Source organism: Cibotium barometz, chromosome 21 (assembly GCF_041138505.1).
Source record: "Cibotium barometz isolate CiBa-2024 chromosome 21, ASM4113850v1, whole genome shotgun sequence".
NCBI classification, from domain to species: Eukaryota; Viridiplantae; Streptophyta; class Polypodiopsida; order Cyatheales; family Cibotiaceae; genus Cibotium; species Cibotium barometz.
This window is the reverse complement of record NC_141066.1, coordinates 42,778,297-42,790,796: the sequence shown is the minus strand read 5'-3', so window position 1 is coordinate 42,790,796 and position 12,500 is coordinate 42,778,297. Positions and strand designations below refer to the sequence as shown.

The 12,500-nt window shown below is 38.5% G+C and overlaps 1 protein-coding gene across 1 annotated transcript; it reads left to right on the top strand.

Moving 5' to 3' along the window:
- Positions 1-3,238: 3,238 nt before the first annotated feature.
- On the top strand, positions 3,239-5,582 carry LOC147627196 (uncharacterized). The gene is made up of 2 exons (XM_086815822.1): positions 3,239-3,452; positions 3,565-5,582. Exon 2 carries the CDS (start codon positions 3,679-3,681, stop codon positions 5,083-5,085), a length of 1,407 nt encoding a protein of 468 aa, XP_086671948.1. The 5' UTR covers positions 3,239-3,452; positions 3,565-3,678; the 3' UTR covers positions 5,086-5,582.
- Positions 5,583-12,500: the final 6,918 nt, after the last annotated feature.

The window sequence follows — 12,500 nt, the reverse complement described above, 5'->3', positions numbered from 1 at the left end:
TTGAGTCAATACTAGCACCACGGAGGGTGACGTTAATCCCCTATTCTCCATTTTTAAGACTCTTCCCTATTCTCCTTGCCTCCCCAACTCTCCATTTCCGTGTTGGAAATTGAAGGCCATTTCCTAGGAGGTCACCCATCTTAGTAGCATTCACGCCATTACATGATTAACATCCACCACTCGTATCCCTTCCAAGCCACGAAAATTGGTGGAGGAGGGATGAGAATGGCCCTAGTCTTCTATTACTTATAGTCTATGATCCCATTGCTTGGGACTCTATGCATGTGGGATGTAGGCGGCCAGGCCATGACCTTCCAACACCCTCCCTCAGTGGCCAGGATATAGGGTACCCAAAGGCTCTGATGATATGGGGCTCAAAGGTCCCAGGAGGTCACCCATCCTAGTAGTGTTCATGCCACTACACGCTTAACTTCCACCACTCTAATCCCTTCCAAGCCACGAAAATCCGTGGAGGAGGGATGAGAATGGCCCTAGTCTTCCATTACTTATAGATGATCCCATTTCTTGGGTCTATGCATGTGGAATGTAGGCGGCCAGAGACCACAACCTTCCAACAACCAAGTGGCTATTGTAGGTGCCCTTGAGTCAATATTAGCACCATGGAGGGTAACATTAATCCCTAAAGAGAAGTAGAGAGCATACACCTTGAACGGAAAATGTTCCTACATGTGCTCCTAATAAAGAGTAAGTTTCCCTTTCAAAGCTCCCTAGCCCCCTCACAAAACATCAAGCTCCTTCTCAACTTTATGACTAGTAGGTTGGTAGGTGGAATTTGTACTACATTCCCTTGAAGTAAAGAATATCATACGAAAATTTTTGAATATAAAAACTTTCTTGTGATTGTAACTGGAACTTTTAGAATGTGTCACCATTTTAAAAAAAAGATAATGGATAAATTTTATTCTTTTTAAGTTTACAGTTTACATTTTCTTATTTTGTCTTATTAAATGTATGCTTATAAATCTTATGTTTTTGCAACATAGCTAAGCATTAGCATAAAATTATGTCACTTGTATTACACAAGCTAGACCTATTTAGCAATGCTACTTTGGCAATCAAAAGGTTCTCAAAAAGAAAAAGTGATAGGTCTCTACCATAAAAAAGGAATTATTTGCTATTGTGTTTGTCTTCAAAGGAAAAGTTGACTATTATATGTAATTCTTGGACAAAAGAAAAGACTTTTATATGTTATTGTTTTTCAAAGCATGTGAACCATGTTGAGAGCGAGAAGGAGCACTTCCAAGTAACCTAGGTGTCTAGGGTTGTGGACAAGGAGCACAATATTTGTTGGATGAATGATCATAGTGACTACAATGGACTACGGCTATATTAGAATACGCTCGAAATTTTCCCTTTAGAATGATCATAGTGACTACAATGGACTACGGCTATATTAGAATACGCTCAAAATGTTCCCTTTAGAATGTTCTCAATAAAAAATTTTCTTTCCTACCTTAGTTGCTTAGGTTGTTTTTCTTGCAAAATAGGTGATTTAGTAAAGCTAATTTGTGTCTCATTTTTGCCATAGGTGATTTGATAAAGCTATTTTCTTCCTCATTATCTCCATTAATGTTTACTTGTTGACATGGAGGCAAGTCACCCATGAGCAGGTTGTTAATTTACTATTCTCATTTCTGAGAGAGAGTGAGTGTGCACAAAAAAGTTAAGATAAAGAGATGGATCAATTATTGTCTTCAAAATCTAAATCAATATGTTAAAGGTTTGTATATGCATTATTTCAAATGCTTAAATACTATAATTAAAAATTCAATGCAAGTTCCATCATTTTTCGAAAGTTTAAAAACTTTTATATATGTTAGGTTTTCTCTCTAGCGCCTAGGGTACCATGTAGTCTAACATTGGTACTTGTCACTAGGGATAAAAACACTCATAAACTCACATTGAAGTAATGTTAATATGACCTACATAATTGAGAAATATCATATCACAAATAATCATGCCTTAATATGAGAAGTTGTAATAGTGGAAGATGGACCCACCTCTAGAATCTCCTTCAAGAAATGCCGCAATAAGGAAGAAAAGGAATTGAACCAATTTGGAAGCATTGCCTTTAAAGTTTAATGCCTTTTTGTAAATGTGCCTATAACTAATTGCTAACTCGATGACCAACAACGAGGAAATTGGCTCCATTCACTAATGGGCATTGAGTCTTCAATCTAGGAATAGGATTGTTATCGACTTTATTTATATAGGTGTCATTTATATTGACATAAAGTAGGGCCCACCAAAAGCTTTGTAGGTACACATATTTGGATTACTACCATTTTTTAGTGTTATTCTCGGCCTTATGGGCTTAGATATACAAAAACGGCTGTAGAATGTGGTGAGGTCATGAATGGAGGTTAATCCTCAATTTTAAAGAAATAATTGAGGGTGTTTATGGGCTTAACCCTTCCCTATTTTTAGTGAATCTTTTTTTTCGGAAGAGGGTTCATTTTATTTAGGGCCTTTATAAACCATGCCCGCACACATTTTTCGCCAAAAAGAGGGAGTCAAAAGATTCTCACTTTCATCTAGCCCATCCACCAACATTTTTGAGCACCCTCCCCTATCCATCTCCCCGCTCGTAGGTTTCATTGCGACGAAAAAGCAATTCCACCTGCTCCAGATGTGTAAACGCCCTTAGTGACGCACCTTATGGTGTGAGAAGGTGGGTGTGAGTGGATTTGAACTTGCACCCACCATCCATTTGGAGCCTTACGCTCTATCACGCCGGTCTTTCTCCGCCGTCCCCTCTTTACACAATAACTTACAAATTTTAAGGAGGTGTTTTTCATTCCCTCTTCTTTTTATTGAGGAACACTTAAAGGAACCTTCCTCCAATTTAGGTGTGTGTAAGTGTTCAAAGAAAATGGCATTATAATGTATTTTTACTTCTTAGAATTAAGAAAAATCAGATGAGAATTTAAGTAACCTTTATTTTAAAAAAATGATTTTCTATATATTTTAGTTATAAAACAGGTCTAATAGACCTCGACAGCATCTTTTATGGGCGGATAATTACGCGTCTACAGGCGGTGAAAAATCGGTAACTAGGGGAAGATTTAACAGAGATTAACAAAAATCGGTAACTAGGGGAAGATTTAATAGAGATTAACAAAAACAGATAGATTAACAAAAACCGGATAGATTTGAGTTGTCCTTATTTTGATTGGTTTAAAAATATGTTCTTTTTCGAGCATTGGTGTGCGTGTCTGTGAGATGCTCTGAAAAGCTAAAAGCTCATGGTGGTGAGAGAGGCGAGTGGAAGGCCGAGTACACGAGCTTGTGGAATCGCTGATTAAATTAGTGCTGTTAGGTTTAGGGTTTGCAGAAGAAGAGTAAGAAGAGCGCTTAAACAAAATTAGGGTTTGCATTTTGGGCTGCACGAAGTGATTAGGGCTTCCTCAAGTGCCGTCGCATCTCTTGAGGTTTGGTTGCGATCCTTTGTTTTGTTTTTTTTCTTGCAGCGAATTAGTCTGTGGAAAATATTAGCGTTTGGTTAACTGTTTTTTTTTCTCTCGCTTCTGCTGATCTTGATAGGATGAAGCAAATGATGGTTTTTCCTGCTGCTTGATAGAGTTTTCTTCTATTTAGAAGTTAGGGTTAGGGCTTTTCTCTGTCAGAAAATTAGGTGTTTTTTGGGGCTCCGTAATCATGAAATTCTCCCTCCAGTTTAGAGAAGAGAGATGCCCTTTGCTAAGGTCAAAGCTTTCCTTCATGGTTGGATCAGTCCCTCTCACATCTGGCTTTTCTCTGGGCAGCAGCCAAGACCTTGCTGTTCATCTGGGAACCCTGTTTCCAGCAGGCCCATCCCTTAAACTAGCATTTAAACCCAATGATGCCACCCCCTTTTCCTTAATTTTGAAGACAGGCCTTGGCTTATGGGGCTCTCCATATGGTACCCCACTTTGCTTGACTGCCGAATTCCCCTTTGCTTCTAAAGGAAGTGACCCTATCGTCCTTTTGCGGGTGAAGCCGAGGGCCGGAGATTTTGGCATCAGCAAGGATGTAGGTTTCATGCAAACTGTGCCAAAGAAGGTGGTCATACTACCGGTGCAATCAAAGGGTAACGGAGTGCATTTGTATGGCAATGGTGAGCATAGCCATGCCCATGTATCGAATGGTCCCACGTATCACAAGCCCAGCCATGCCGTGGCAATGCTTCCTGCCCTCTCAAATGGAGATGCCACCAAAGCAGTTCACCGGCGGAGTGGGGCTTTTTCAGATAACAACAGACTTGGGAGCCCTTCAACTGATTCCACTCCAGGCACCAACATCTCCTCTAAAATTGAAGGGTTTGATAAGGAGCGGAAAGGTCGGGTTGATTGGAAACAAAATGTGGAAGGTTCTGATGGCTTTATAGTGCATGTTCCTGATGAAATTCTTGAAGAGCAGATGAAATTGGAGTGCCAAAGGTCTTCTGCCACATTGTCTTTGGTGGGTGTTAAGAACTGTCTTCGGGGTTCACAAATCACCACTCGCAGCTTATTTCCACTAGGCAGCCGTGCCCAGCTTAACATCCGATGGGGCATTAGACCACCCACCGAATTCTTCCAGGGATGGGACGGTAGCTTGTCATCCTTCTCTTTTTCTAAATTGCCTTCTCTCCTTCTAGACAAGATCAGCTTTGAGCGTGTCGTGGCTCCTGTTGAGAAGCCCAAAGAAGACATGGGTTTAGGACATGGATTGTTACCAGTCAGCTTTGTTGAAGAGAATCAAGAGTTGGCTCAAGTAGCAGGCATGTGTGACGCCATGAAACGGCAGCTGCACTTGATGTATGCTGAGAATCAAGTGCTCAGGAAGGCAATGGAGGATATGAGATCACAAGTTGAGATCAGAGGGGGTGGCATGGGGTCATGGAAATCTTATGTGGGAGGTGCTGGTGTTCACATAGAAGAGCCTGATGCAAAAGCTGTTTGGGATGTTTCAAGAGCCCATAATCGGAGAGAGGAAAGCTACCAAGATGGCGAAATCCGAAAGAGTCAGAGAGATAGGCGCCCACGGAAGGATACAGGCATGGATCACACAGGACCCCACATTGATACTCCGAGTCAGAAGTGATGATGGGAGGAGATACTATACAGAATGGATGTATTGGGCTGCTGTTTGCTCATTCTGGGTTAGGAGCAGTGAGTGCATTTTCTTGATTAGAATTGTTCTTTTCAACATATCCGGATGCAGCTGTTTGTGTTGAAGCTACTGCTGCAAAGAGGGATGCTTGCTTCTCCAATACAGGCAGTGGCTTTTACATGACCAAAGCTTCTAGCGGCACCATCTTGTACTTTATTATTTAAATATAAAATAAATTTATAGAGCTTTTGTGCATCAACATTCCCTAGTTTGTAACAGCCTGGAAAAGGGGTTTCTGGTCATGATGTTTGGTTTGCCTTTATTCCTCGCATCAAGCTGTTCCTAGTCAACTCTTTCATCCTGGAGGTGATCCAAGGACAATAAGAGAAAGGTGTGTTGCCATGTTACAATTTGCACAAAGACTTTATTTTTCATCCTGGAGATGATCCAAGGACAATAAGAGAAAGGTGTGTTGCCATGTTACAATTTGCACAAAGACTTTATTTTTCTTACCAATAATCGTTTCTACTATGTTCCTAACTCACCGAGGTGGACGATGGTTTACTTGTGTCTACCTTAAATACAGAGGCATCTACAAGGACTCTAAATCTCTTCACAATGTGAGTTTATTTAAACCTTTAATACATGGGGGAGAAGTCAAGCTCTTTTTTATTAGGTGGATGGAGAACACTTTGCCAAAACATGTACTAGACAGTTTTATGAATTCTTAGCTCCATGTATCTGCGAGGATACTACATATGTTTGGAACTACTTTGAGGGTATAGATATGAAGGAACACTTATTCATGTTCTTCCCTATTCTTGATAGGTATAGGACAAATGGCTTATTTTTAATCCAATAATCTTATGCCTTATGCTTTCTTTAGTGCCTTGCCTTCATAAGTAGAGTTCTTTGGACTTTTGTTTTGAAGAGAACATTGGGTTCTCTTTGTGATTTATAATCATTACATCAAGAGAATGGTGTGCTTGCCATGGGACAATGATGGCATTGCTCCATGTCTTTACGAGATCCCCAACGTTATCTTCTACGTGTGTGTCTAGTGAGATGAATAATTTTTTCTCAATTATAAGTACCTATTAATAATTGTTTGCTTTTGTATCTTTTTAGTGCTCTTCAATTAATATCATGAAACTGTACAAATGCTCCCTTGAAAAAATCTCAGGAGACTTCATGCGATCCTTTAACACTGGAGGTATGTTAAAGATAAAAGTTTCTTGAAATATGTTTGTATGGTGGGGGAAACATATATTTATTGATAATTGAATGTTTAGATACCTCGCCAACTAGATGCCATGGATTGTGGCTACTATGATATAGCATACATGATATGGCATACATGAAACACCTCATTGAAGGTAGTTTTCTTGCAAATAGATTAAAGAATTGGGTAAGTTTATGAATCCACATCTCTTATTACTACCTTACAATTTCTTTATTATAAAATGGTACATCATTCCCATTTGCATAAGTGTTCTGAACATATATCCTCCTTTTTAATGCAATTAACTAAGAGATGGTTTAAGCATGAAGAAGTATAAATTTTGAAGGAAGACTTACTTGAATGGTGTCTTGGTGCTTTGCAAAAAGGATTAAGTTGAGAAATCTCATTTTTCAACTTTAGAAATGTGGCCAAGATGTGCAAAGAAACATTAACTCTCTTTAATACATAATTTTGACCAGAGAGAGTTACCAAACCTTTTGTATATCTTAGTCATGTTTTGAGAGCGGTAGAGATCTTTGGAACCAACATTTTTATAGTCACAATGTGACAAGGGATATTGGATTCCCTTAATGATAGTTGCAATATTTAATTTGTTCCTTCTTTTTCCCTACTTGATAGACCTTCATCTTAAAACTTGCAATTTGTTTCATAACATATGACTTCATTCTTAGTTTTGTATATCCTAGTCATGTTTTGAGAGGAGTAGAGGTTTTTGAAAACCAATTTTTTTGTAGTTACAATGTTCTTAATGTCTAAGGATACAACATGAATAGAGTAAGGGGTTAGAAAGGAAAAAGAAAGACTAAGGGTCCTAGCTGAAAGGTTGATTTGTATGGTTACATGTAAAGGGTAAAGTCAATAGTCAAAAAGGTAACACATGGAAAACACAAGGAGACAAGTATACTGTGAGCATTTATGAACACATGGATAGCACAAGGATGCACATATGCTATGGGATAGAGCTCTATGAGGCTATAAAATGATGTACTTCCAACACTCATTTGAGTGAGCTTTATCAATGAAATTAATTCTTTAATTATGTTGATTATTGTGTTGATTTAAGTACAATTGGCACGTGTCATCTAGTTATATACAACCATGAATTTTCTCACTTGTTTCAAACCACCCTAGCTAAGCAAATTTTATGTTTGTATAAGAGCCACTAGGGCTGTCTATAGCAATTGTTTAATTTGTGATTGAGAATTAGATTAATAAATTATTAGTTAAAAAAAGAAGAAGCTAGAGAGGTTCTATTGAGAGCTTATCCCCTCCTTATTGCCCATTGAGACAAAAGAGAGAGGAGTGAGGAAGTTCACTGACCAGCATTTTGAAGAGTTTACACAGGCTTCACCATTCTCTGCAAATGTAGGGCGGCAAAACCTGATCCCACAGTAGGTGCTGAAATTCAGCATCTCGACGGCCAGCTTGTTAATGGCACTCTACTCTACATCTCTCCGAGTGCCTCAGATTCTTGGCGACAAGCATAGTGTCTAATTGATCTCCCTGGAAGCAAATGATGGCCATCAGAGTAGCGAGGCGCTAAGCAACTCTTTGCCATAAGCTCTTCAACGAGCATACATCATCTCACCACTTTTTATAAGTGAAGATAACCCTAGCTAAAACAAACCTTAGGGATAATAAGAGGTTGTTCATATGGGACGTGAAGGCATTTTATTTAGTACCTTTAAAATCTTTACAACTTGTTGCAACTTCATCGACATTGATGGTAGCCTCATCGAATCCATTGTTGCAATGACCAAATCATCATCGACATGGACTTCCTCAAAGACAACTCCATCAAAAAAACATTTCACTTTTTCCTTTGCAAGAATTAATAAATGTTAGTAGGTAGAGAAGCAACCATGAGTCAAAAAGCGATGTAACTCCTTGGGTAAATAAGCACGCATGGAATGAATATGTGTATAAGAGTAAAGAAAGAGCTCGAAAAAGCCTAGGTACACAGTTTGAGGCATTCGGAAATAAAAGACCAAGCTCAAAAGCTTTGAGTCTAAAACGAAGAACAAGCCAATAAACCTAGCAGTCAAAGGCTGCTAAAGATAGTAAAAGAGAAAAAGAACATGTGTCGCCCATGGCTACACCATCCTCTCGTCTGGAAAATGGCAAGTCAAAGCCAACATTGTAGCCCACAGGGCAAACTGAGACACAGACTACTCCAGCATAGGACTAGGAGTTTAGGTCCAACATATGACTGGGAGTACAGGTACAACATATTTTTAGTAGTGTATTTCCACTGTATCATGTTAGGTGATAGATCCTCATCACATTGAAGGGGAGCGTTGAAATGACAATGAGTGAAGATACAACATGAGTAGAGGAAGGGGGAGAGCGTGGACATTAGAAAGGACAAGCAAGGCTAAACATTTCACCGAGGGAGTGGGGATTTTTCAGATAACAACAAACTTGGCAACTCGTCAACTAATTCCACGCCGAGCACCAATATCTCCTCTAAAATTGAAGGTTTTGATAAGAAGCGGGAAGGTCAGGCTGGTTGGAAACAAAGTGTGGAAGGCTCTGATGGCTTGATAGTGCATGTTCCTGATGAAATTCTTGAAGAGCAAATAAGATCGAAGTTCTACCACAATGCCTTTGGTGGGTGTTAAGCTGTGCCCAGCTTAGCATCCGATGGGGCATTAGACCACCCACCAAATTCTTCCAGGGATGGGACAGTAGCTTGGAGAATGAAGAGTTGGCTCAAGTAGCAGGCATGTGTTACTCCGAGTAAGAATTGATGATGGGAGGAGAAACTATATAGAATGGATGTATGGGCTATTGTTTGCTCATTTTGGGTTAGGAGCATTGTGTGCATTTTCTTGATTGGAATTGTAAGTTTGATTAGAATTGTAAACAGCTATTTGTGTTGAAGCTACTCCTACAAAGAGGGGTGCTTGCTTCTCCAATGCAGGCAGTGGCTTTTATGTGGCCCAAGCTTCTAGTGGTGCCATCTTGTACTTTATTAGTTAAATATAAAATAAAATTATAGAGCTTTTGTAATTGGTTCTATATCAAGACTTTAAGATATTTAGTGTTGGGGCCGTGATTGTGCAGTCATTCTACAAACTGCAGAATCACCGTTGCTCATTGATTTTTTTGATCTCGTAAAGACGTGTCATTTCCTAGCTTGTAAGTGTATGGAAAAGAGGTTTCTGGGTGTGATGTTTGGTTTGCCTTTATTCCTCACATCAAACTGTTCCTAGTCAACTCAATTTGAGCTTTCATCCTGGTCCCTTATCTTGTATGCCTTTAAGTGCAATCTTATCACTCTAATTGACATATATATGCATGCGTGCATGCGTGCGCGTGTGTGTGTGTGTGAGAGAGAGAGAGAGAGAGAGAGGGGGGGGGGAGAGGTGTCCTCTCTGCACCCATTCCATTTGGAATGGAGGTTTTGGGCACTACATGTAGGCTTGTTTTTCCCCCCTGCACTAAATAATGTATCCTATCTATGCCATAGTTAGGGTTTATTTTTAAAACTTGGCCATTACAATTACCATGACATAAGCAAAAAGTTCATGGGAATGCAAAAAATTTTGAGGCATTTATTGATCTAATAATATAATGTTAAAGGCCACATTGCCACTTGGACCACTTAATCAAAACCAATCTTCTTCATTAACTTAGATTACCATTAATTAAATGAGTCAATTTTTATATCGATAAAATAAACCAATGCTAATAAAAAGCAATGTTAAAAAATTAGCTTTTAAAAAAAATCTAGCCCTTAGGTTGGAAAGAACAATATCTCCCAAAAATAGTTCTCAAAAGTTGCATGTTGTTAAGCATTCTTGCATTCTTGCATGTTTGACTATTTACTTTGAGGCTGATTTTGGGACAAAGCAAAACGACTCAACAAAAAACCACAACACATTTTATATATCTCAAGTATGTAATTTTTTTATATTTCTATATGTTTCATTAAGAAAAAACTTACATGTCTATTATTATGGGTAAAGAGCGAAGTCTAATTTTTAAATTTTGGTAGGAAAATGGAAAGGTTGAAAGAGGATAAGAGATAACTGTCTATTCATGCTACTTTTGGAGAAACATTAAGCAACATGAAGAGATGCAAGGGAAGCTTCCTTTGTTCTTAATTGTATTTCTATTGACGATGAGCTTTTAGTTGAAAATGAAAATGAAATAGACAATGAAAATGAAAATGAAAATGAAAAACAAAAGGACACCTATGTGGGAAATTTTATTCCTACTTGGAGAATGGCGTTTCCTTGTGCTTATTCTCTTATTAATGATGAAGGTAATGAACGTATAAAATGCAAAGTGTGTTCGGAATTAAAAGTAAACACTCCATTTGGGGACAAGGGTGGTAGTAAAACTACACAAAAACAAGCTTTAGGAGTGCATCAACAATTTGAAGCACATAAAAAAGCCAAAGAAAGACTAAATTGGCAAAAAAGAGCTCCATCTAAGGCTATTGAAAAACGTGTGGATCTACTGTTAAAAATGCTGAGAAAGTCAGTGTGATACAAATATTGTGATTTGTGGCTAAACAAGTCATGTCTTTAGAATCTTTTGAAGAATTGTGTCACTTTCACATATATATATGCGCACACCAAATATGCCACTGTCTAATGAGTACTCATCAACGAGACTGGAAAAAAATTCCTTGAGACATGTTATTTTGTTTATTAGGAAGCCCTTAGAAAGAGAATTTGTGCAAGTCTGGTTTTCTCCATAATGGTGGATTACCGACCGCCGTCATTATGAGAAACATCTAATTATATATATTATATAGCTATCTCAAGGCAGCTATGGTGAATGCAAAACCAAATGTATCCACCTTGTTTGCATACATGATTCAAAAGCACAATCTATGCTTGTAGGAATCAAAGAACTACTAGATGGCATGCACAATTAAATGAGCAAAAGATAGTCAGGGTTGCCTCAGATGCAAGTGCTATGGTTGGTGTAAATGAGGGTCTTGTTGCAAAATTATGATGACTTATGCTTGTGGGAATCAAAGAACTTCTAGATGGCATGCAGGCTTAAATGAGCAAAAGATAGTCAGGGCTGCGTCAGATGCAAGTGCTATGGTTGGTGTAAATGAGGGTCTTGTTGCAAAATTATGATGACTTATTCCACATCTTGTTAGTGTGCCTTATATTGCCACCCTAAAAACCTTGTTGTGAAGGATGCTTGTGAGAGCTTCATAGAGTTTTTACATTTAGATAAGTCTACCAATAAGATAAGGGAATGGTTAGGAGAGTCTACTTTAAGACGAGAGGCTTGAAGTATTTAATGCATTTTAATTAAAGTATTACCAAGTATTGCAAATTCATGGTATTCGATGTTATCTAGAGGAAAGGTAATAACTAGATTAGTAAAGATAGTGCCTGCTCTTCTTTCACATTGGAAACAAAAGAATGCGACCTTGTATGCTCAAGGGATGAATTTTCAAGTTCAATTTGTTATCCACTTTGTAGTAGATGTATTGAAAGAAATTGATATTTTGAACTTAAAATTTCAAGATGAGCATGTCAGAAAGCTTGTTATTCAAACTAGTGGAAGATCACCCCAGTGATTGGGACATGTACCTGGACAGAGCAATACGGGAATTTAGGGTGTCTGAGAAGATTGCAACTGGGTATACCCCATATCACTTGGTGTATGGAGAAGACTATGTGTTGCTAGTGAATGTGATGCTGCCATGACTTGATTTTTTGTTACAACATAACATGACCCAAGAAGAGCAAGAGAAAACAAGGCTGAGTAGTTTACATTCTGTACTGTTGGACAAAGAGGAAGAAATTTAATGGTATGAAATGGTCAGTCAGAAGAGAAGTGAAACTTTTAATAATAAGTTGGGAAGCAAAGACCTGAAGAAGGGAATGTTGGTCCTCAGATATAATAATGCTCTAGATACTACATTTCAAACTAAGTTCAGAGTAGTCAGGTGGGAAGGACCTTTTATTATACATGAAGTTTTCCCTAATAGAACTTATCAGTTGTTGCAGGACTTGGGAGGTCAGATGCATGCTAGTAGAGTTAATGGCCTAAGGCTGAGGCCATATCATATCAGAGTCATGTGAAAGCAGAAAATATAGTGTGAAACGCTTGAAAGTGTTTCACTGCAAGGTTGGGGGAATATGTGAGAGGAGCCTAGAGCTCAAAACAAACATGAAATGTGGAA